Here is a 26,206-nt window from a genome sequence, read left to right on the forward strand (position 1 = left end):
TAGGGAATTGTGCTGCCCACAGGTGGATTTGGTCTTCTCACATCAGTTAACTTAAAACATTCTATAGACCTCTTCACAGACCAATCCAATATAAACAATCCATCATTGGGACTCTTTTTCCCACGTGATAAGTTGTGCCAAGTTGATTATAGAACAGGAACAGTGTATTTTGTTCCACTGCTTTTGGGTCTGTGGTTAGGCAGATCATAGATAAGGGAGGGCATAGTGGAGCCAAGCATCTCCCTTCAGAAGGGCAGGGACTGGGGTCCTACTACCCACTCAAGGCCATACCTCGGTGACCTAAGATCAACCCTTTAGGTCATGCTCCTTAGAGATTTCATCATCTCTGAGTAACACCACGGGCTGGGACCAAGCCTTTAATGCATGACCTTTGGAGGACATTTAAAATCTAGACCAGAGCTGGGGACATTCTTGGGCTAATTTTGCAGTTTTCTTCCACTTTTAAAAATTGTATACCTTGGGAATTCTTGGCATGTCCTTGACATGAGTTTAATGGAAACAGACTCATAAATCCTCCCTTTTCCATCATTTTATGAAAAAGATTTATTATAAAACTCTTACTGAGATTATTACAAATTATCATTAAATCATTTCATGCATTGTTTTCCTGTCATAGGTATAAGACTGTCTGGAGGGCACTGCTTTGGGAATGTCTTTTCTAATAAAAATTGACTTGGTTTTGGACAATAGGAGCAGTGTTTCAAGCAAAGTCTGAGCTGTCTGGGAAGAGAAAGAAAATATACCAGAGTTGTCACCGGACTCTGAAAGTCAGAGGGATGGGGGTACTTAGCTCCACTATCCTGATGACATTCCATGCTGAAGGTGGGTCCCTGTAGACTGCTCCCTCAGCGTCAGCTCCTGGGGCAGGCAGCCAACATCCTGAAGCAGCTGCCATTTTCCTTGGGTGATTCATGTGTGAAAGTGTCTCCCCCAGAAGAATGTGGGCCATCATGCTCTTCCCAGAGCACGGCTCTTATCATCCCAGAAGTGTTTGCTCATGTAAATGCATCCCAGTTGGAAAGTTTAAAGATGTGAAGGATGGTTGTCCCATCCTAATACGTAACCCTCTTAGTCTATAGTATCTCATATTTGGCTACATTAGTTTTAGTTAACAGAACTGGGCCTTACATGTGAGCTTATGTAAGTTTTCATATTACATCACAGATAAATTTAGAATGGCCATGAATCTCTGTCTCACAATCCAAATGGTTTAGCTCAGTGTTCCTATCATCCATTATGAAGCCTTGAATTTGGGCATAAGGCTCTATCCATGTATGTGGTGCTGGTGATATGGGTATTATCCAGATCATTGCTATCTAATTCTTCTCTACTCTTGAATTTTCCCCCTTGTTAGATAAGAGACGACAGTACGAAATCAACTTCCAGGAACATTCAAAAGGAGTTCTTTTTTTTTTTCCCTTTCCTCCTGTCTTCTTTTCCCAGGAAAAATAGACATGCTTCTTCACTCATATTTCTATTATGCAAAATATGTTGTTTCTGAGTGAGACTTGGGTAGGGAGTGATATTTTTACAGCAGGTAGAAATGTCATCAAAATGTGAATATGAGCTTGATGTTTCTTAGGCATCATTTAGCCCAGTCTGCCCTGTGTTTAACAGACATGACCCAGAAAGACGAATGAACCACACAACCAGTATTTTGTGGCAGAAGTAGGAGCATATCAGTCCTAACTGCACAGATTCTCAGGGGTAGGGACCAAACCCATCAGGTTTCAGGGGAGACTATCAAGGCAGCATTAGCTTGGCCACAGTCTGCAAGATGAATCACTAAACGGTCTTATTAATAAAAAACCCAGAGCCAGATTGGGGCAAATTCTGAAAGATCAGAGAAGCAGAACAAACCACAGCCAACCTCACCTCAACAACTCCTCATCCAATCCTGTTTCCATGAATCCTCAGACTGAAAGCTTCTGAGTCCTCATCGGAATGGATCTCAGCTGAACTGGGCTAAAAGCCTCTATCTAGTTCCTGGTCCTCAGGCCTTATATACCTTTCTGCTTCTGCCATTACTTCCTGGGATTAAAAGTGTGTGTCCTTCCCAAGCAAAGACATGAGATCTCACGTGCTAGGATTAAAAGTGTGTGCCACCATGCCTGGCTCTGTTCCCACTGTAGCCTTGAACTCACAGAGATCCAGACTAACTCTGCCTCCCAAGTGAGGATTAAAGGCTTATGTGCCACCATTTTCTGGCCTCTATGTCTAATCTAGTGGCTGTTCTGTTCTCTGAACCCCAGATAAGTTTATTAGGGTATACAATATATCAACCACAACAGTCCTTTGGAAACCTCAAGGTGAAATTCTCAGTTATCTGCCATTGTTCTTTGCTCTCGATTTTAAAAATAAGGATGAAAAAAAAATCAAATGGGTTTTATTTGAAAACCTTACACTGTACAGTGCTATCATTTATCCATAGTAAAATTTTGCTGTTTTTAGTTAGGGGGGAAGTTATATGTGCCCATGAGTATGGGTGCCCTTGGAAGCCAGAGGTGTTTGGTATACCTAGAGCAGAAGTCACAAGCAGTTGTGAGCTGCAAGAAATGAGTATGTGAAATAGAATCTGGGTCCTCTGGAAGAGCAGCAAGTGCTCTGAACTGCTCATCTATCTCTCCAGTCCTCATCTTTCCATAGTTTAAAATTTATACTTTCAATGGAACATAGAAAGTTCAAAATCATAGTAAGGGAAAATGGAAAAGTGGTTTCCATGAGCTGAAAGGAAGGGAAAGAGGAAAATATTTTCTGAGTGAGGGGTTTTAGTTTAAGAGTATGAAAAATGTCTAGATGTGGCTGGTGTAGAGTACTGTGATGACCATAGAGTACTGTGATGACCATAGAGTACTGTGATGACCATAGAGTACTGTGATGCTGGTAGAGTACTGTGATGACTGTAGAGTGCCATGATACTGCAGAGTACTGTGCTGCTGTAGAGTACTGTGATGACTGTAGAGTACTATGATACTGCAGAGTACTGTAATACTGTAGAGTACTGTGATGCCACAGAGTGCTGTTGCCACAGAGTACCATGATGTTCCAGAGTGTTGTGATGCCACAGAGTGCAGTTGTGGCAGAGTACTGTTGCAGCAGAGTGCTGTGGCTGCACAGTGCTGTGAAGACACATAGTGCTTTTGCCACAGAGTTCTGTTGCTGCAGCATGATGCTGTAGAGTGCTGTGATGTAACAGAGTGCTTTGATGCAGCATAGTGTTGCAATGACCTCAGAGTCCTACAATGCTGTAGAGTGCTGTGATACCTGAAGAGTACTGTGATGCCACAGTGTTGATACCCACAGTTCTGTGATGGCCACAGAGTACCGTGATGCCACAGAGTACTGTGAGTGTACTTGATGCCACAGAACTGTTTTCTTTCGATGGTTGTATTGATCACAGTAAGAAGAGCGTACAGTTTCCTTCACGGAATTTGGAATCTCCAGTGCCCTTTCCACCTACCTCCCCATTAAGGCCCCGGGTGCCCTGAAATAGACTAATAACAAAGCTGATTTTTTTTAGTTGTGTGTGTGTGTGTGTGTTTGTGTGTGTCTGTGTGTGTGTGTTTTCCAAAATGATCTCACACTTGTTATTGCAAAATATGGAGAAAAGCATAGCTGGCCCCCTTAGTACCATTTTACAAGTGAATAAACTCAGCCTCAAAGTTATACAGCTGTAGTGAATACGGTTGCTACTAGAACCCAAGAATGGCATTATCAAAGTCAAACCAGACCCAGTGTAAACATTGTAAATCAATGCCTAATGTTTTTACTTGTTAACCTGGACACAGCCAGGGCATTTGGAAAGACTTTTTAGAATTTCCAACTCTGACTTGATTTGAATATTTTGAACACAAATTAATTTTATCACCTCATTATCTAAACACAGGTTAACTGGGGTTTTAGTACATGGTCAGGACCATGGCAAGAACTTCCTAGACTTTATCATTTACGAGGAACCGTCTAGGTGCCCTCGCTCTGGCAACCCATTTATCAGAACAAATTACTTACCTTTTACTTAGAAGACATATTTCCATTAATCGAGGGTAGGAGTGTCAGCACTGGGGGACACAGGAGGCACAGTTCCCTATTGTCACCTCCTTGCCTGGGGAGTTTCCCTCAACTTTAAAGGACCTTGAGTCAGCTCAAATCAGGATTTGTGGCTTTAATGCAGAAAAGAATTTCACGTCCATCCAGCATATGAATCAGAGAAGGAGTTGAAGAAAAGTGGTTATTATCAATGTAAGCATAGAGGTCAAGAGAAAGATACTCAAAAGAAAAGACACAACAACCTATGAACATAAATACATATGTTTAAAAGAAGAGAGGCATAAGACATACCCAAATGTGGGCACAGGTTCCCAAAGGGACCTTCGCAGCTCATTGTTTGTTTGTTTTGTTTGTTTGTTTTATAGTAATTGTATAGGATTTGGGTGGGATTTGAAGTTATTATATTTAAGAGATTCCTAGGAAACTCAGTTGAGGTCACCTGGTAGTTCCTGAGGGACACCTAATCGGATTTCAACGGATCAGTTAAAAGTCTAGCCTGCAGGGAACCAGGGAGGTATCAGTTTATGTGAGATCCTCAGGTGATATCTAGGGAAAGAATGAGGTTCTCCTCAGGGTCCTGTACATTCCAGCCTTAAGCCTGAGTTATTGCTCCTTTAACATTAAGTATCTCTGTACAAAAGGGACAGTAGCTCTGTGTAGGCAGCAAATGTGAATTCTGTTGGAATTCTTGCTTTTCAGCTGATGAGAGGCTCCAATCATACTCTGGGGTGAAAGATTCTCTTCCCTTCTCTCGTCTCCATGGTTTTTCCCATTCCTCTAGCCTGCCTCAGCATGTGCTAACCACCCTCTATGTGCTTAACATACTTCATGCCATATAACCCACACACCAGTCTCAGGCAGCAGAGCCTACGAGAGCTTAACATCCAAAAGCATTTGCCTGTCCGAGGAGACAAGTGAAGTGATCAGGATTTGAACCCAGGTCTCCCCACTGCTCGATGCTGCTTCAGTTGCACAGCGTGTGTCTTTTGATCCACTGTCAACTCTCAGAATTGATGATGTCATCTGCATGGCTGGAGTAGTGTCCAGGGAGGGACACTGGTTGGCTCATAGTTTACTTCTTGAGGGACTTCTAAATTTCACCCAGAAATTCTGGCTAGAAATTTGATTCAGTTGCTGAAAGCGCTGAAATACAGCTTTCATGTTCATGCGCAATTTGCCTTTTCGTTTTCTTTTATTATCCTGAGACTTACTGTAAATCACCCTCTCCCATCAGTCCTGGGGGTTCTGATTATGTTCCTGGGGTCCTGCTAAGAGCAAGGGCAGTAAATTACTGCCACTTTGTTTGAAAATTTTTTTAGCCACAGTACATTAGCTGCTTTTGTTTGCTTTTCCACTGGTGGTGTGCACACTTCTGTTTCAGAATTTGTGTTTCTTCAATGTCTCATTTGTGAATAGTGTAGGATGGAATGATTGGAGAAAAAAAATATGAAAGTGGGTGTCCTGTTTGTCGTCTGTAAGATCTTAAAGCTTCTGTCATGAAAAATGAATTATGGAGTCTTTCTCTCTCTTTCCCGTGGGTACACACACACACACACACACACACACACACACACACACACACACACACACTTAGTCTCCTGTTTTCTCCCAAGCTTTCCATTTACTTCCTTTCCCCCCAAGCACTTGATAAATGACCAGTGTGATGCTTGCTGTGGAGCAAATAGGAAGAAATACATTCTCTAGGCTTCCCTGGGTATTTTTGTTTATTTGGAAGATTCATATATCAGAAGGTCATGGGATGTCTTTTATTGTAAGTTTCTGTTCCAAATTTCCTGACATTGTTAGCAAATAAATAAATAAATAAATAAATAAATAAATAAATATCTTTAACAGACAAAAAGGAGACTGATTAAAAACTAGACCCTAAAAGATTGTCAAAATTTCAACAGTAGCTGCATTCTCTTGGATCAGTAGCACTGACCCTGAGGCACTGGACTTTCTGTAAGCATCTTGGTTTGCTGACCCTACTGGGCCATCCCTAAATACAGTGACTTCAAACGTGATGCTCAAGGCCTCAGTGGCTTTTGGTAGTTGGTATCTAGTTCCGTGGAGACACGTGTTTATATCTTTTGATTAAGGTGGAGAGAAAGGAGGCCCTAGCCAGTGTGAGTGCCAGGGATTTCGCTGCAGACCTTGCCTGAGCCTGCGTGACTATGATTGCTCATAAATCCCACAGACACCAAGAAGCTGCAATGCTGTGCAGAGCCCTGAGGAGTTTGAAAATTGACTATTTTTCCTGAAATTACCCCCATTTCTAAAGTGGCTTTGGAAAATAATCCAGTGTGTTTGAGGAGCAAGCTAGAGTTAGAGAGTTTTCAGTCCTTACCAATAGACCACATTAAAATCTGAATATGTCTTATTGGACTCTATACTCAATATCGTTCAGGGAGGCTGCCCACCTATAATACCCCCTACCATCTGGTGGCTGCCCCTTTGAGTCACTGTGGGAAGCTCCCAGCAGCTGTAATTGTATTTCATAATTTTGTCCCACTGGTGAAAGTTATTGGCCAGACTGAGGGCCCCTGGCCCAGGAGAGATCAATCGGATGATCTTTTCTGGAAATGTGGACTTCATTCTCCACTACAGCTTGTTAGTATTTGTGACTTGTATGTATTGATTGGGGGGGGGGTGATCATTTCCCATGTGTTCAGAGAAGTAAAAAAGCTGACCTACAAGAAGAGATGGAAGCAGATTCATGGAAAATCAGATGTCAGACTGGAGAGAGGGTCCTGTCAGAGAACCTTTCTAGTTCTGAGTTCCTTTCTCCTGAGGCCCAGGCAGAGTCATTGCCAGGGTTCTACCAGAGCCTCATGAGTCCTTGAGTCTCCATCACTTCATCTGCTCCTCACCTTCTTGTCAGTCTGTTAGTTCCTGTCAGGTTCTATCACAGGTCTTAGGGCCGGTTGTCTTCTGTCTCCAGTACATAATAGCATATAAAGATGTTCATATGAACTCTGTGGTACCCTAGAAGGCTGAAGTTGAGAACAAGCTTCAGGTAGCTTAGTTTTATCCTCTCATGGTGTAGCTGAGGAAACTAAAGACAATGGGTGTAAAGAAAGGACTCTGGGTCAGGCAGGCTTCCTGGGAGCTACTAGAACATTCTGACTGTGTGGGCTCCTCACTTTCACTTCCCATCTAGTATAACATATTTCTTGAATATCTACAATTCTAGAAAATTAACTTCACTTTAAAGTCTAAAATGGGCACTGTGCATCAGGGACCTATTGTTAAGTAACAACATACTATCTATTAATGTTGTCTCCCTTGGCTCTTCTGGGCATTGGCCAATGTCAGTTGAATGCTTCTTGCTCAGAGTCTCTCCTGTGGCTGCTGCTCCAATCACCATGGAGGTTTCACTATTCAGTGTCTGGTGACTGGGCTAAAGGACTGTCAGCTAGGGCCTGGGGCAGCCGGGGCTCCCAAAACCTGCCCTTTCTGAGGTGGATTCCAGGTATCTGATAGCTGAAGGCCCCCAAAATGACTACCCTAACTCTCTTCTAACCTGACCCCTGAATTCACTTGCCTAGAGTCACTTTGGCTTCGAGGGTACAAGAAAAAAGAGCAGGGATGCCTTGTTTGATGGAAAGAATGTCAGTGAATTTGCCTGCTTTCCACTTCCCACATATGGGTAATAGGAAGGAAACAAATACCATTCACGCTGCATGGAGCTCTTGTTTTAAGTTGGAAGCTCTCCCTCATTTCCAGACAACTGCTAGTTTCAGGCTTTAGTAACAGTGCCATACACTACAGTTGACTCACTTTGTGTGGTTTGAATGAAAATGGTCCTCACAGGGTCACAGGGAGTGGAACCATTAGTAGGGATGGCCTTGTTGGAGTAGGTGTGGCCTTGTTGGAGAAAGTATGTCACTAGAGATAGGCTTTGAAGTCTCAAATGCTCAAGCTAGTCCCAGTGTCTGGTTTCTCTTCCTGCTGCCCACCAATCCAAATGTAGAACTCTCAGCTACCTCTTTAGGACCATGTCTGTCTGTATGCTGCCATGCTTCCTACCATGATGATAATGGACTACACCTCTGAACTGTAAGCCAGCCCCAATTAAATGTTTTCCTTGATAAGACTTGCCGTGGTCATGGTGTCTTCACAGCAGTAGAAACCTAAAGACATGCTTCTTTTATCCACTCACTCACAGAGTTCTAACTGCAACATCAGTGGCTGAGTCTGGACAAGTGGGTTGGGGCAAGGTCTCATTTATCATACAGCTTTATGCCAAGAATTGCTCAGTCTGCAGAAGTAGACAGAAAATACACTTGGGTCCTGCTAAGAAAGAATGAAAGAAGCTTCCAGAACCATAACCTAAGGAAATATTGCAAAGGGGGAAGAGAAGGTTTAATTAAGCGTAAAGATGTGCATTAAAATGTGTATGAAGACTGGAGAGATGGCTCAGTGGTTAAGAACATTTACTACTTTTCCAGAGAACCTGAGACCAACTCTCAGCTCCCGTGTCGGGCGCTTCACAACTGCCAGTGTGTACAATTCTATGATGATCAGATACCTCTGACCTCTGAGGGCACTTCAACTCCCATGCACAACTTAGACACAGACACAGACACATACCCCAAAATTAAAAATAAAGCCTTTTACATCTTTAAAACTTAACAGTAAGACAGGGATCTAACCACTCAGCTAGTGAGGACCTTTTGTTGCTAGTGAGGGTGCTCCACTTCAGGGATCTGTGTTTACCTCCCCTGTATTTATGTGGTCATGTGTATGGAGGAAGAAGTAAGGTCAGGACACCAGCAAATGCCTCTTCATCCATCTGTCTAGCATAAGGAAACTGAGCAAGCTTCTGCTATATGTGACGCACACTTGAAAGTACAAGTTTGTCCTTAAGCAGCTGAAAATGGTGAAGAAGAATGTTCCCAGTTTATGGTCATCCTGGTCAGCTGAGCTTCCTGGAGTCCTGGTCAGCTGAGCTTCCTGGAGCCCTGGTCAGCCTTGTGTTTTGGCCAGAGGAGTGCATTTATCATCTCTTCCAGTCTTTCATTTGCCTTGGCCAGACCTATTTGCCCCCCTTCCTGCCTTCCTACACCTTCATCTATAGCCTTCCCTCAAGCAAGAGTGGTTCTTGATTCCCAGCTGCTCCCACCCACTCTGGACTGTCACACCTCTGGGCCTTCATGTGGCCATTCTTTATCCCGTGGACAACATCTCACCTCCCACTCCAAGCAGAGTGAACAAATGGAAAGGTACCAGAGGACCGGGCTGGGAGCTTCTGCAATCACATCTCCAAAGACAGATTCCCTGTTTAAATGTGGTGTGTGAGCAAGGTGGTTATTGAGACCAGGTTGTAAACATGTCTCAGGGCTGGCTCCTCAGGTAGTTGGATGCAAGTTGTTAGTTGTCATACAAACTTCGCTGTGGCACAGGTTTGATATTTATCCAGCAGGGGTTTGTCATGTGAAAGACCTGCCATGGTGGCAATCCTCCATGAAGAAGAACTTCTCATCAAAAATGCCACTGGTGTTTCAGGGAAACAGTGGAGAGGTTGCTATAGGCTAGGGCAGAGGTGGCCACGTCTGTCCTCCATCTTGTGTGCCTTGTTTTCCCTAACAACTGCGCAGTTCTTGACCCTTTACAGCCCCCAGCTGGCTCCACCCTCTTCTCCTAGGCTGGACATGCCCACTCTTTGAGCACAAAATGGTCCTTTCCATTCCCCCTTATCCTCATCATTTGTATGGTTTTACTTTTTTTACTTAATTCAGTTCTCTCATCCTTTGCCTGGTATTATAGGGATTCTCAACCTTCCTAATGCTGCACCCCTTTAGTACAGTTCTTCATGTTGTGGTGACCCCAACCATAAATTTTCACTGCTACTTTATAAGTGTAATTTTGCTACTGTTATAAACCATAATGTAAATGGCTGTGCTCCCCAGTGGTCTTAGGTGACTCCTGTGAAAGGGTCATTTGAGCCCCCAATGGGATCACAAACTACAGGCTGAGAACGACTGTTTTATGATTACTCAGTAACCTTGCCTGTATCAATCTCCTTCTCTCCCAACTCCTTCAGCATCCAACTTCTTGACGTCCCACTGGTACCTCAGCTCACCCTGACTTGTTCTTTCCTATCAGCTCTCTGGAGTCCTTCTCCCCTCCTTCTTCCTGGAGCTGAAGGATATAGCCCATATCACCTCCCTTATGGAAACTCCATAGTTGCTAAAGGTGGCCTTCTTTGAAGACCCTTTTGGCATTCCTGACCTGTAAAATGGGTCGTTTCTCCCATCAAGGGCTTTGGCCACCCTGCGTGACTCAGACCACACTCTGTCATTTTGGTGAGTATACTGGTTTGGCTCTAGCCAGGGTAAGGACTATTGAACACAGGCTCTTAACTCAACATGTTCATCTGCTTATGGGACATTTTTACCCAGCTGCCCTTAGCAATCTTGTGTTAGTCTGACTAAGCTACTATAATGAGAAAGGCCTGATTAGACCTCTAAAGTTTACAGTTTTCTGCATTCAATTGATCCCCCCCCCTTGCCGCTGTGTAATTAGTGCTGTGGTTTGCTTGTTTGATGTGCGCATGAGTGTGCACGTGTGTATGAATGCACTTGCCTTGTCAGGCTCCTGTGGAAGCCAAAGGCTGACATAGATGTCTTTCTCGGATGCTTTCCCACCTTACAGTTTGAGATGGTCTCTCACCGGGTGGAGCTTGCTATTCCAGCCACACTAGCTAGCCACTAAATCCCAAGATCCTTGGATTCCTAACCCCAGCACTGGGGTTTCAGACACAGGTGACCATGCCCAGTCCTTTCTGTGGGTTCTGACGATCTTATGCAAACCCTCATGCTTACACAGCAATCATTCGAGCCGCTGAGCCAGCTCCCCAGCCGCTCTCCTAGTTTTTATCTCCAGATTGCCCAATGTTTGCTTTGGGTTTTTGGCAAAAGCTCTAGAGCAGATAATGTCAGATTGTTGAAGAAGTTGCTTCAAAATTTTAGGGCAAAACCACCCCATTGATAAAAGAGACCATCCATGTGACATACACTTAGCGACCTGAGCTGTGGCCAAGTCAGCAGATTTGTTCAGAATATGAAGCAAGTTGAGAAGGAGGGTGGGAGAACTGGTCTGTGTGCTCTTCCACAGCCCCACAAGTTCACATTCTGGGAAAACCTGAAGGTAGATTGTCAATCTCCGTGGAATCTGGTTGGAATATTGACTGACACCAGAGGGATTCAGGCCCTGTTCAATCAAGATAGGACTGGAAAACTGAGATGCTCTAACCACACGGTCCCCAGAGGAATAGAAATTCATTGGCCAGAATGACACAGTTTTGTTTTGAAAACCACCCAGGCTCCACTTGGGAGTCGTGAGCTGCTTGAGAATGCATTATGATGGGGTAGGCTGCTGCCTCAGACTGACCAGGGCAACAAAACAACAGACGGTCTTTGAGCAAGGCCCTGGATATGTCCTGGTTGTACCTTGCTCAGGGTTCCTGGCGAGAAAGCACAGCTGTGACCTTCGCATGGCACAGACCCAGTCACAGGCTCACACAGAGAGGACTACACACCAAGCCGATGCCGAAGCATGCCTCCTGTTCAAGGTACTCAGAGCACAGGCCTGACTTACGATGTGTTCTGTTTACATTGGCCTAGAGCCCAAACCAGAAATGTATTTCAGGCCTGGCCTTCTAGATGCTATCTCCAGGCATTTAGAGGTTCGTTACACACAGCCTCTCATCCTGTCCTGCTCCAGTTAAGGTCTGTCAGCATTTTTCAAAGGTTTATAATTCAACCATAAGGGAGGAGATTGCCACATTCAGAGCTCAGCTTGCCATGTAGGACCTATACCTAGGAATCTAAAACTTTGATCCCCTCCCATTTTTAAGTTGGACTCTTACCGGGGGATAGTGAACCATAAGACTAGCTCGTGGTTTTGTTATTTTTAGTTTGGTGTCTGAAAGACTAAGGAAAACTAGGAGTCATAAGGTTCCTGGGGTATGCGCATATTTTAAGGTCCATTTTAAAGTTAGACAGGTGGGAAAGGTCAGAGACAAGGCTGTCAACATCTCTCCAAAACAAGGGGAGCAATTCTCAAGCCCATAGCCTGTGTTCAAATTTACAGTTGAGAGTTTAATTATGTATCAAAATGAAAATATCAGTTAACTATGAGAGTTAACTATGTTTCTGCTTGTATGTTCTGAATATTCCTATTATTTCAAATTTAAATGAAATACCACACCTCATAAACATGAAGTAACAAGACAGTGCCCCTACCTACATATAAAAATGCTCAATGGTGCTGAACAGATGTCTCAGTGGTTAAAATGCTTGCCAAGCATGGGTAAGGGCCAGAGATCAATCCCCAGAATCCACATAAATTGCAGAGGAGGTATGGTGCCTCGCTTGTAACTCTAGCCTCAGAAGGCAGAGATAGGTCATCCTGAAGCAAGCTGGCTAGTGGGACTACCCATATTGATGAGCTCCGGTTGTGATCGAGAGACCCTGCATCAATGAATAAGCCGGAAGAGCAATTGAGGAAGAGTCTCCAGATCAACCTCAGGCCTCCATGTGTACTCAAACACACATGCATGTGCACCCAATGCAAACATGCTTACACAAGCATGCATGGATACCACACACATATACACATGAAAAAAAGGAAAAATGAGAGAGAGAGAGACAGAGACAGAGACAGAGAGAGACAGAGACAGAGACAGAGAGAGAAACTCAATTGGATATTATAGCACCAAGGTCTACTGTCTGTTCGGGTTGCTGTAAGTCTCCTTCACCACTGGGTGACTTATGAACGACAGACATTCATTTGTCACAGTTCTGTGATCTGGAAGGCTATGATCAAGACACAACCACCTCTAGTTCTAGTGAAGTTCCTCATCCCAGCATGCATGTACCTGACTTCTGTGTCTTCTTACAGTGGGTGAGGCAGGGGATCCCTTTCTTACGATGAGGATACAAATCTCATCCATGAGGGCTGTGCTCATGTGCCCTGACCACCCCTAAGGCCTCACCCCCTGATGCCATCACACAGAGATAGGATTTCAACGCGTGAATTTTAGTGGGTAGCGGGGAGGAAGTAAACACTGAAGACGAAGGCTACAGTCTGGGGTGGGAAGGCTTCCTCGGGAGACCCTTGGACTAGTTAACAGGGGATAGAGTTCCTGGCGGCAAGAGAGTATAAAGCAGAGGTGGGGTGGGAAAGTTGACAACACAGACATGAGGTTCCTGATAGGAGGAGTTCCCATCACTGCCACCAGGAAAAACTTCTGAAACCGGGGAATCTTGTCTAAAGCAGGACAGGAACCCCCACACATCACAGGGCCGGGCTGAAGATAAAGCACAGTCGCATGCCTGAAGAGCCTGAGGAAATTAGCATGAGCCCCACGGCCCTCCTCCTCACGCCTCTATGGATCCTAACTAGACACAAAACATTCTATTGCAATTCTGCACAGACCTTCACTACAATAGCAAGAGGAAAAAGTAATTTCCTGAGTGCTGAAGAGTCCATTTCCATACAGCTGCCTACTTGTGAAAATAACCTACTCCTGAAAGCAGTTCTCTAGGTAGCCATACTTTCTTATGCCCCTTTGAGTTGTCTGAATTTGCTGGGCTCGGAAGGAGGCATAAGAACCATCTCTCCCACCACCGAGATATATAGGATCTGGGCGTATGTTTTAAAAAACGTTGTGTGTTTTTCTGTTTTCTGATGTGTGTTCCCTCCCGGCCTCGTTGACCATGTGTTGACTTTGGTCCAGTGGACAGACACACTTTCACTCCAAGAGACACTCCAAGATCCTCAGCCCCAGCAGCCTTTGATCCATCATACTTGTGGTCCCAAGCAAATGTGAGTGGCCAGGCAGAGCATCCCCATCTGTCTTCAGTGATCTGTCCTCTGGGCACCAGCAGCTTTGCTCAGCCAGAGATGCTCAGCTGCATCTTACCCACTCTGTACCTTGGTGGAGACATCTCACACAGAGAGTCCAGGTCAGAGTCCTGCTGGGAACCTGCTTTCACTCTGTTGTGGGACCCTAGGCACCGTGTTTGCCTTAGCCCTGGATTTTTTTTTTTTTCTTTTCTCATTTGAACTATAGAGATCATAGTGGAAAATTCTTCTAGAGATTGTTGTGGAATCAAGTAATTTCAAGGCTTAGCAGAAAGCAAGGCTAGAATCTCTGGTTGGAAAATAGTGACTGTTTTTACTGTGTACTCCTTCCTATTTTAACCTACTGAAGAGAATTGTATGGGACCATTTTGCTCCTTTTGAGACTGTACCTCGGTCAATTCAATTATAATCTCTGGGGGTAGAACACACCTGCCATTTTTTTTTTTTAAAAAATGTTTTTAATGTTTATTTCACTCAACCCTCACAGTTCTCTGGTGAATAGTCATCGGCCCATTTTACAGCTGAACAAGTAGAGGCTGAGAGTGAGTGACAGGAAGGAAGAGGTGGTACTTGGGTATGGAACCAAGTTCTCCGCCTCCAAGGCCTTGTTTCAACAGTTCTTTATGAATAGTGCCGTCCCCCAACCCCAGTGTGCCTGTCTTTCCTCCTGCCTTTCTCTTTGGCACTTCCTGCTCGGCCTGCCCAGACCTGTGTTCCATTTCCCAGGTAACTGGCCATAGGTATTCGGAAGTTCCCAGCTCTGTCCTCTGACATTTATTAAACGCAGCTTGTGGCTCCAACTCTTGCGCTTTGCATTGGGTTTGTTAAGATAAAAACTGTTTTCTGAGAGAGTGAGTCAGGAGCATCTATGGTGGAGTGTGGGGAGAGCGGCTGCAGGTTGAGAGTGTGAACAGAGCGCATAAGCTCAGCCGGTGCACTGACCTAACCGTGTTTGGCAGCCGCCCTCAGTGTCTAGCTGAGCATTCTATTTCATGCTGGGAACCCCTCCCTCCTCTACAGAAGAGTCTTTGGCTGGGACCTCTTCTTACACTGAGGCTGGTCCTGATGGTGACCTGCGCCCAAGCCATGGCTGCGTTGCCATGGCAAAGAGCTGGGAAACATTTCATATCTCAGTCTCTCTCACCTGTCAGAATGTGAGCGTAGTAACTCTTGGCCTTGCCTCCCTGTGGAGAGGCGGGCGGGCACTTGAAAATGAAGCCATAAATGCTGGGAGGGATTTGTGGACCTGTGGATGTGACGTCTTGTCAAGCAGCTGGTAATAAATGGAGTGTCTCCAGAGCTAGTTTGCCTGAAAGTCCCTGGAGCTTTCCATTTACTTAATCAACCCACGTTTATTAAATACCTGTGAAATTCTCAGGCACACGGGCAGGGCCAGGAGGAGGACAGAACGGGAAGGAAGGAAGTGGAGCCTCGACTCCCAGAGAGCCCATAAAGCCCCTCCTTTTTCTGGCACCTCACTTTTTAGGTTGATTAAGTCCCAGGGAAAGGGCCTTGGCTGCCCGCTCAAGTCCTCCATCTAGTCGCAGAGGAAGAAGCTACTGTTGGCTCATTTTTTCGCAGGGCCAGTGGGGATTCCTGGCCTGGATGGTCTCAAGAGGTACAAGAACACTGATTCCTGGTAATAGTCATGGACAGAATAGGGAAAATTGTCTGAGATGGCTGGAAATGGGGCCTCCAATGGTTGCCGGTGTCCAGAGTGGCTTTGCCACTATCTGGCTGTGTGACTTTGAGCAATTACTTAGCCTTCTGTCCCTTAGCTTCTTTATGTCTAAACTAAGGGTAATTATTGTGTCTGGCTCTTAGAACTATTTCAAGTTTAAATAACTCCATGTGTATAATGCTCCAAACAGTGAGTGATGCCTTATAGATGTTTAAAAAAAAAACTAAAAGGTTGTCACTTTCTACAGGTAATGGGAACCAGTGGCACTAAAAAGACATTGGCACGTTCTTTCCTACATTATCAAACAAACAAACAAACAAAAAAGAGCTATAAAAAAAAAATCCCAACCCCAAACTTTTGCCTAGATACAACAGTCATTTGGGATGGATTGTCCCACGACTTTTCAGCTGCTGGTGTAGAGCAGGGCCTCTTGACCTTTCCCTACCCACAGTCCTTTTTACCCAAGAAACTTTGGTATGACCCTATGTATATTAGTAGGTAGAATATGGGTACAAGTTAGACATTGACTGATAATAAACTGTAAAGAAATTTATTTTAAGACAATTGTGTAAATACATTTGCTAATTAGCAAGATTCAGAAAAAGAATTCAATCTTGGCTAGATATTTGATGCTGCAGGATGTAGAGTATCTTCAACAGTTCACAGTTGATTGAGATTTTGATGCAATGATTGTCAGTGCTAATGATGCTGCTTTAATTAAATATATAGTACAAAATGGCAGAATTCTGTTTAGTGACATTTTAGAAAGTGCTGGAAATTTTGTCATGGTCCCATGCCAAAACTCACTGAACAATTTTTTTTAAGTTTTTTTTTTTTAAACAAAACTCAAGTCAAGAACTCAAACAACATTTTTTTATGAATAGTGTGGTGATTTGAATGACAATGGCCACCATAGGCTCTTATATTTGAGCTGCCTAGTCATCAGGAAGTGAAACTATTTGAAAGGATTAGAAGGATTAGGGTGTGGCCTTATTAGAGAAGGTGTGGCCTTGTTGAAAGAAGTGTGTTGCTGGGGTGGACATTGAGATTTCAAAATCCCATGCTAGGGTTCCTGTTCCCTCCAGTCTGTCTCTTTCTCTGACTCTCAGCAGATCGGGATATAGCTCTCAGTGACTGTTTCAGTGTCCTGAGTGCCACCATACCCCTGTAATGATGATAATAGGCTAACCTTTTGAAACTGTAAGCAAGCCCACAATTAAATTCTTTCTTTTATGAGTTGCCTTGGTCATGGTGTCTCTTCACAGCAATAGAACAGTTACTAAGACAGATAATATTTATTTTAATATAATACTTTTATTCTTTGAGGATGTCATACATATACACAATGTATAGTCATCATATTCACCCCTCCCTGTTTCTCCCTCCACCTCCTCTGGAATCCCCACCCTGACACAGCCCTTCAAACTTCATGTCCCTTCCTTTCTTCTTTTCTTCCTTCCTCCCTTCCTTCCTTTCTTACTTTTCTTTCTTTCTTTCCTTTCTTCCTTCCTTCTTTCCTGCCTTCCTCTTTCCCTCCAGCTTTCCTTCCTTCCTTCCCTTTTTAGGTAACCCACTGAGTACTAGTTTTGCCTGCATATGAATGGGTATGAGGCCATCCACTGGTGCTTGGTCAACCTAGGAGAGACCACACTCATAAAGAAAACTGACTCTCCCTCCCTTAGCAGCCATCAGCTGTCAACAGCTCTTCAGCCAGCAGTAGGAACCCATAAGCCATTTCCTACTGCATGCTGGAATGTTGACTGGGTTGGTCTTGTGCAGGTCTTATGGAAGCAGCCACAGAAATTGTGAGTTCATAAGTACAATGGTCCTGTCCTGTCTAGAAGATACTGTTTCATTCCATCCCTCTCAGAACTTTGGCTCTTAATAACTTTCTGCCCCTAAACTTTGCAGGAGGATGTTTGATACAGAGAGATGAGAGGGTAGGAAAGAAAAGCAGGTTTGGAGAGAGTTAAACTTCATATATAAATATGGATACATACACACACAGTAGCTTTAGATTGGAATTTCTTTACACAGGGGATAATGCTCATCCCAGAAGCCACACGTTCCCAAGCACAGAGCCCAGTGCTGGGTGTGGGATACCTTCCCTTGAGTTGTTGGTGAGAGGTGATTTCAAAGACAACCCCCCTCCAAACAGCCCTGACTAATGTCATTGCTCTTGGGTACCCACCAGAACTTGATGGTAAGATGCTATTAATTACTAACGATGCCACACACTTCAGTGATAGGACTTGAGGAAATCACGCTGGGTACTGACCTAGCTTCTTCCCTGCGGGCTGGCTCTCATATTACTGGAAGGCACTGTGTAGGATGCTGGGGAGATGAGTCTTCAATACTTATACCCGACTGTGAACCTTGAAAAGGACAATAATATCCAAGATATATTCATGTGTGCACCAGGAGTAGCATGAGTAATATGGAGATAACCAATCACTTTTTGCTTGTATTTGAGACACATTCCACAGGAAAAAACACATGCCTGTTACTTTAACTCTGGCTCAGAACCTTTAGCTAGAGAGCTCATGGGCACTAGGAGTGAGCCTACTATTCATTATTTTGCTAAATGGACATAGTATCAAATGACCTTCTAAATATGTATCTCTATCCCCTCAGACTAGTGCAGCTCTTGGTCCTTACCAGTGTCTTTGTGCAGAGGACAACAGTTAGTAAAGACTCACAGCTGCTCACAGTGAAGAGAGCAGGTGACCGTAGGCAACTCAGTCATCAATGGGACACCTACATCACAGCAAGTTTTCAGAACAGCATTCGAACATAAAACAGCCCAAAGACATGCTAAATTGGTCCTTGCATGCTGAGGAATGACACTAAGAAAATATTAAAAGTCTTCGTTTTACGTAATTAAACTGTTTGTTTCAATAAGAACAGAACACTTTGCACATAGACTGAAAGCTCTACAGTCCGCACACTGACAGTTTTGGATTGAGCCACGGTTTTCAGGTGGTGCTCCCTGGCGTGATGTGGTGTGCTAGCACGCCCAGTGCAGAGTGCACATGCTGTGTGCCCAGAAACAAGGTGCAGAGAGGTTACACAATGCGGCCTGACAAGGGCTGCCGGAAATACCTCAGATCCGTTTCATGTTTGATTTTGAATTAACTTTTGGTCGTTACATGCTCGGAAACCTTTTACTGTCGCCAGCTTTTTTTATGACCTCTGCATGCAGCTACCTGATGTCATAGGTCATGCATGTTCTTGCAGCCACCTCCCTGCCCTCTGACTGAGGGGGCTCAAGGCTAAACCAGTGTCCTGAGAACCTGCCAAGAGACCTTCCCAGAAGACGAGGGTGTGCAGGCAAGGAAAGGCAGCCAGGAAGTGTGATGAGACACTGGGCCCAAGTCCCAATCCTAGCTGTTATTAGTTATGACCTGTGTCTTTCCATCCTCGAACCTCAGTTTACCATAGCTGAAAACGCAGAGCCGCAGCTTTAGCACGTAATGAGACAGTAGTAGCAGACCCTTCCACTGTCTTCTGCACGGTTAGGAAAAAGCCAACTGCACTCAAGAATGGCTTCCACAAGGCAGCAGGGATGCTTCAATAAATCTTGACTCTGGAGTCCAAACCTTTCATGTTCCATGTGACGAAATGGGATGTCTGTGTAAATCATGCCTCCTGAGCACCAAGGTTCTGGTACTGGACAGCCGGTCTCCCAGAAACTGCTTGCGCTCCAGGCTGAGCTCACCACTTCTGGAAGGAGCCAGAGAACTGGTTAGCCACTTGAGTGTTCTCAGGATTGGAGTACATGAACTTGCTACTTAAGGAAACAGGGAGACCAGTTTTAGTTGCCAGTAGTAAAATGTGAAGTTGCAAACAGAAAGTAGAATTTTGAAAACATTGAGCCAACACCTTGTACTTGATCCTCTCTCATTGGAAGTGACAGAAATGTAGATGGTATTTAAAATGTATCCAGTGAGCCAGATGTGGTTGTCAGGCCTTTAATCCCAGTCCTTAGGAGGCAGTGACAAAGAAAGGTAGATCTCTGGGAGTTCAAGGCCAGCCTGGTATACATAGTGGGTTCTAGGCTAGCTAGGGTTACACAGGGAGAGTATGTAGCCTGTCTTTAAAGGGGAGATGTCGGTGTGGCCATGTGTGGAAGATGTATCTAGCTCAGCGAATCAGTGTTTTCTTTTTTTTTTTTTTTTTTTTTTTTTTTTTTTGAAATTTTCTTGTCTTTGCTTTTTGAACTCTTGTAGCCACTGCTCGAATCACAGAGACCACCTGCTCGCTCCGATCTATAAGCTCCCCCACCGCCCGCGAATCAGTGTTTTCTATGTGGACACTCTTAAAAAACCATGTGTGGGTTGAAGATCCATTGAATGTAGGAGACCAATCAATCCTTTTTCATGTAACAGGTTAGGAAGGTTCATTGCCATGGTTTTGTTATTCATACTGCAACTAGAGAAAGTACCTGTTGCCTGATTTTGGTGTAATGTCAAAGATGTTCTGACTTATGTGAAGCCAGACTGTCCTTACCCCAAACAGTGTATCTCAACAGAGTAAATGCTAAAAAAAAAAAAAAAAAAAAAAAAAAAAAAAAAAAAAAGAAAAGGCAGCCCTGATCTTAAATAATAATCTTAAATAATACATTAACAGCAAGATATAATGATGACACTCTTCACTATTGTGTGTATCTTTAGAATATAGTTCTTTTTCATTAAAACATTTACATTAATTACCGAGTTCTTTTAGTTTTCAACAAATTGCAAAAATAAAAAAAAAAAAATCTCCTTGGAGCCCTCAATATTCTGATCAGTATATAAAGGAGAACAAGAGGCTTGAGATTTCTTTATTTATTATTTTTATTTCATTTTTCTTTTATACATAAATGCATTCTATGACCAAGTCTATCTGTCACTCCCATACACCCCCTAACTCCTGTGTGTGAGAACTTCTGCCCTAGAGCTTCATTTGTTTTAAATATCAATTTCTGTTTATTGTCTTGTGGTCCTGAACAGCCCTCTTACCTCTCTGTGCCTTGCGTGTCTCATGAGTAGGATGCTCATAACCACCCCTGTCAGGACAGCAAGTGCTAGGTAGGTGTTCGCCATTAGAGACGCATCATCATCATCGTCATCACCCAGGTTTGCTCACACAGAGAGGTGGAGTCAATGGAACTGGAATTTTCTTCTTTCTCAAGGCCAGTTATACCCACCTTCTACTCCCCTGCCCATCTCAGCATTGGCAGTCTTGGGAAGAAGGGGAAAGAGTGAGACATGTCCCATTGCCCGTACATGCACTGTCAGGGACACAGACTCCAGCCACCAAAGTGCAAGAAGCCAGGGACAGGTGTAGGAGCCAAATGGTGGTGTTGTCTGCTATTCAAGTTCAGCAGTGGCTGTGTGTCTGTCCTACGAAACATACACTGTCCCAAGAAGACGACACCCCAAGGGCCCAGATAAAAGAGAAGAAAATAAAATCCCTGAGAGTGGTATTCCAGTGACACCTTAATCCTCGTGGCTCTTAGTGGAAGAACCAGCCCTTGATCCTATGAGCTGATCAACTTCTTTTCCAGCCACTTGCGGAGGAAGAGCCTGCAGTGGTCCCTCAAGCTTTGCATGCATAGCCCAGACTTAGGTCCCCTAGCATGACACATGAAGCCACAGAGCATTCCGGAAGAGAGTAGACCCCAGGCAGGGGCTGGCTCAGAAAGAAGACGGAGGACTGGTGAGATGGCTCAGTGGGTAGAGGCATCTACTGTCAAACCAGGTGACCCCGAGTTTGACGCATGGAACCCACATGCTGAGGCAGGCTCCATTTCACACACACACACACAAACACACACACACACACACACACACACACACACACACACACACACACAAAGTAAACGAGTAAACGTGAGAAAGATAGAGGAGCGCAGACATGCCTTATCATCTTATAACTGTCAGAATGCTTTTGTGTCACTTAGTTGAAATGCCATCTTGACACTTCCGTCCTTGGCTGAACTCAGCTGCTGAGTGTTTGTCTGCTTTGTGCCTCAGGTGAGTAGCTACCTAGTCACAGACCAAACTGTGTCTTATCCTTTGAGCAAGGCTCTGGTCAGTGAGCATTGAGATGCATTGGGGTCCTTTTTGTGTCTCTGGAGAAATACTGACCTCAAGATGTCCTGTGGCCCTCTGGTGCTTTCAGAGGGAGGTGATCTGCTGGAGATATATCTGTGACTAGATAGCATGCAGAGCAGTCAGGCATAGGCTTGGCCTCCCAGGAAAATTGAAACTCCAGGCTCAGCCTGGACCCTTTCCCAGACAGTTCTCCTGGAGCTGAGGAAGGGCTTGGCCAACCAGGAGTGTGTGTGTCCAGCCTCAGTGGGCTCTGCTCTCCAGGCAGGTCATGGAGTGGAGGGGCTAAGGGTGGGGGCTAGGGGACTATGACTTAGACCCAGTATGGCCCCAGGCCTTAGGCAAGTCATTTGACCTCTGTGAAACCTAGATATTTCTCTAGTAAGGGAGAGACCATGTTCCTTCCTTGAAGAGATCGTGGGAGGGTGAACACAGCCAAAAATTCTCGACATACAGACTTCAATCTGTGACTGCTGCCATTGGACTTCAGGCAGTGTTTGCTGAGCCTGAGGCTTGAAGGCCATGACTGCTGATATGTTGGGAAGCCATCTGTGCGAACAAGGGCTAGTGAGCTAACATCTGGTTCAGAATTCCCTCTTCTTCAATGGGGCACTGTGATTGACGTGCCTTTCCTACCTACCCAGATGTTACAGTGATGGAGGAGATAGAGGATGGAAAGTTCTGTGTAACCTAGAAAGCCTCTCCCAGAAGTCACTATCGTAAAACCCGCAATGGCACTATTAAATAACATTTCAGTTCTTGGGTTTCAGCAAACCCTGACTTAAGTACTGCACATGTATCACTCAATTTCATTTTAATCTTCTTCTAACAGCTTTGCCAGGTGGCACCTATTTACTGTTTTTTAGTTAGTTATAACAAGGTACAAAAAGCTTAAGTAGCTTGCCCTAGGTTATACAGATAAGCATGGGAGCAGGCAGAACACCTGAATATTCAAACCCAGCCAATCAGATTCCAGAACCTAATAGAGTATTAGTTGCTAGGCTTATAAGGACATGGTATGATTGCTTTTCCAAGTTTCTGTCTATAAAGAGTATATAATAATCATCTGAGGTTGTTAAGCTATGGTACTCCACAGAGCTGTTCATTAGTCCTTCCTACCTCCTGGGCATGTATCAAACATCTTAGGAACATATGTGTCTATACTGGGGCACAGGTATGGATGGATCGACAGATACATAGCTCATAAACAGGGTACAGAAACATGCTCCAAGATAGAGATCAGAATATGCAGGTTAAAACCAAAGTTTAGCACAATCGCTGTTGGACAGAGTACCACCAGCTTGGGATGAAAAGTCTGATTAGAGTAACAGCGAATGGTGAACTTTGTCCTACTACAAATGTGACGAATGTCATTTACTTGGACAACGTGGTCCTGTGAGGCTGCAGAGACTAACAGCACACCCTACTCCAGTCTTCCTGGGCAAACTGAAAAAGAAATAATCATTTCTTTTTATGAGTCTCTTTTATAGGCTTTTGGGTAATTAAATTATCCAGTTAAATATCTCAAGAAACAAAAAGTTATTTCCCAATAAAATTTCATTAAATTCAACAAATTTACTGTATTCTGTGGTGTCCAATATAGTAGCTACTGACCACATGTAGTAATTTAAATTTACAAATTCAGCTAGAGGCGCAGGCATCAAGGCACAACCAAGGTATGTGGAGAGGCAGCTGGAATCTCGGGTGAGGGCCTAAGGATTCTCTCCACTCCCTTTTTCTTTGACCCCGACCTTAGGATCTCTTGTGGGTAGTCATAGTTGCTCTGATGAAGATGGTGGTGACTGTTTCTATTCAGAGCACAGAATTCTACAAGGACTAAGGAAGGACAGACAGCAGAGAGGATGTCGGTCAGGGGAAAAGTGAAACCGAAGAAAATTTCATATAGACAAATAGCTGTCTTCAGATATTGAACTTAATTTTTAAAAATAACTTACTTGTTTAACTGAATTTCACAACTAACATTTATTGTTTTCTAAACACTATTGAAGAGCAAACTTAAAACTGATTTCATTAAAATTTTTAATGTAGCAAATCTCAAAAGAAGCCAGATGCAAATGAAATCACATGATAATTCTACTTATATAAAAGTCTGGCATCAGCAAAATTGCTTCTATGCTGATAGAAATCAGAACAGTGGTTGCCTGGGGGAGGGGTGGGAGGCAAGGTTTGGGAGCTGGGACCAACTACAAAGGATTCGGGAGCAGTTTCGGAGGCACTGATCTACCTGGATAGGACACTGGTTCCACAGGTGCATGCATTTGTCAGTACGTGTGGGACCTTTGAGTTGAGTACGTGACACAAAAGCAAATTACATCTCAGTTAAAATGACACGCTGAATTGATATGTGATAGACAGGTTAGATAGGTAGGTGACAGCTGAAGGATGGATGGATCGGTGGGTGGATGGGTGGATGGGTGGGTGGATGGATGGATGGATGGATGGATGGATGGATGGATGGATGGATGACACAACCCAACTTGTTCTGGCTCACATGAATGATATTATGAAAGTGTCCACTGTCCCTTTTTCTGGTAGTGATCTGTTGTTCTCCATGAACCTCATGCTGTCATTTGGAAGCTTTGGGGTACACTTCCTGATCTTGTGTGGTGTGGAAATAATTGGGTTGCTCTTGCTTTTTCCTGTGTTTTGATTCTTTCTTATCCAAGGTGGACAAATGGGAAGGCTGTTTGTCAGAAGTTGAGAATGGTGTCATTTAGGGGTGAAAGATTCTAGTAAACTGCAATTTTATTGCTCCTTTGTCTCCATCACCTCCTCTTCTTTGCTGTATTATTATTTGCAACAAGAAACATGTATTAATTTTATAATCTGTTTATCATCTGAAGTTCAAAAAGGTATCTTTCCTTGACTGAAAGAGCATGGCTACCCATGAGCGCAATTCATGTGAATACTTGGGTCTTACTCTGACCAGTCAACACTCTTCTGTCCCGGCATCAGGGGTGTGTATTAGTGGGGTGTGTTAGTAGCCATGGGATCTTAGTAAGTGCTGCTACCTCTTTCCTTGTCTATTTCCATATACTGATCTATCTCACTGTGATGCCAGGGGCACACTGTAATACCCTGGGTTTGTTCAGGGGTCTTCTTCAGCTGTGCATCCCTCTCACTGCCTCTCTTCTCTTGTCCACAGATTCTTACTTAACCCTTGATGAACCAATGAATAACATCACAACGTCCCTGGGGCAGACTGCTGAACTGCACTGCAAAGTGTCTGGCAATCCACCTCCCACTATCCGCTGGTTCAAGAATGATGCACCTGTGGTCCAGGAACCTCGTAGAATTTCCTTCCGGGCAACTAACTATGGCTCTCGGCTGCGGATTAGAAACCTTGACACCACAGACACTGGTTACTTCCAGTGTGTGGCATCAAATGGCAAGAAAGTGGTTTCTACTACTGGAGTCCTGTTTGTCAAGTTTGGTAAGCAGCCTTCAACGGGTTTGGCCATAGGCCATCAGTCCATTGTGTCAGGACAACCAGAGTCCATAAGAGCACGTATTGAGCCCCACAGCCAGAGTATTTAATGTATAAATAAGTAATCCACAGCCCAGTAGGGAATTCCCATGGTCAGGGTGACCCAGTTCCAAAAGAGCAGAGGAGGAATAGAGGAGACTGCTTCTCTCTGACCTCACTTCGCCCACTCCAAACCCTTGTGCCCCTGTAGCTCTCAACATGGGGACCCCACCCCTAGGTGTGGGGAACGTGAATGAATGCCTGCCCACATGCAGTCACTGAGCCTCCTAGAGGGGCAGGAGATACTCTGTGAATAGTGCTTTGCATTTGTCTGAGCGTTTTTCAGCCCCTGTGCTGTGGGAGGTAGGCACGTTCTCACTGATATGCTTTGATTCATAGAGGGGACTGGAAAAAACAAAAGGCAAAAGAGTGAATCCAGGAAAAATCAGTAAGGGTGGGAACTTGCACTGTCATTGGTGGACACTCTCCCCCACCCTCCAGTTACCCAGACTGTTTCCTTTGTTGTTCTCATTTTTCAGGACCTGCTCCTACTGCAAGTCCAGGATCCTCGTAAGTACTCCACATCTCTATGCTCTGTCGTTCCTAAGCATTTCTCCGGTAGGTTTCTGGGCAGCGGCAATGTTGTCCTGTGCTGGGGCCAGAACACTGTGTTTCCAGATGCCTTTGCCTTTGCTTTCTCTCTGATGTGAAGCCCCACAGGAGACCAGCCCTGGCAGTAATCTCTAGCCTGGCAATCAGGAATCTGACTGATCAAAGCAAACCTCTTCCTACATTTACTATTTTTAAATGAATCTAACGGTTAGCGGCAACAGCGGATTTGGTCAAATCAAACAAACAAAAAAAAAAATGATAGAGTGCTGGCTTAGGAACTTTCCTCCTGCTAACAGGGTCTGTTTTACATTCTGCAAGCATTTTTGATGCTTTGAATTATTGCACAGGGCAACATTAGCTGATCACTTTATTTTTTATTCCTTTCAAAGA

General features: G+C 44.3%; 1 protein-coding gene across 1 annotated transcript in view; it reads left to right on the forward strand.

Annotated features, from left to right (window-relative positions):
• The window catches only part of Ror1 (receptor tyrosine kinase like orphan receptor 1), a 149,743-nt gene that overhangs the window by 13,205 nt on the left and 110,332 nt on the right, over nucleotides 1-26,206 (forward strand). The window contains 2 exon segments of the mRNA XM_028870326.2: nucleotides 24,884-25,171; nucleotides 25,744-25,774. Coding sequence (XP_028726159.1) covers nucleotides 24,884-25,171; nucleotides 25,744-25,774 — 319 coding nt within the window.

The sequence above is a fragment of the Peromyscus leucopus genome, chromosome 2 (genome assembly GCF_004664715.2).
Source record: "Peromyscus leucopus breed LL Stock chromosome 2, UCI_PerLeu_2.1, whole genome shotgun sequence".
NCBI lineage: Eukaryota > Metazoa > Chordata > Mammalia > Rodentia > Cricetidae > Peromyscus > Peromyscus leucopus.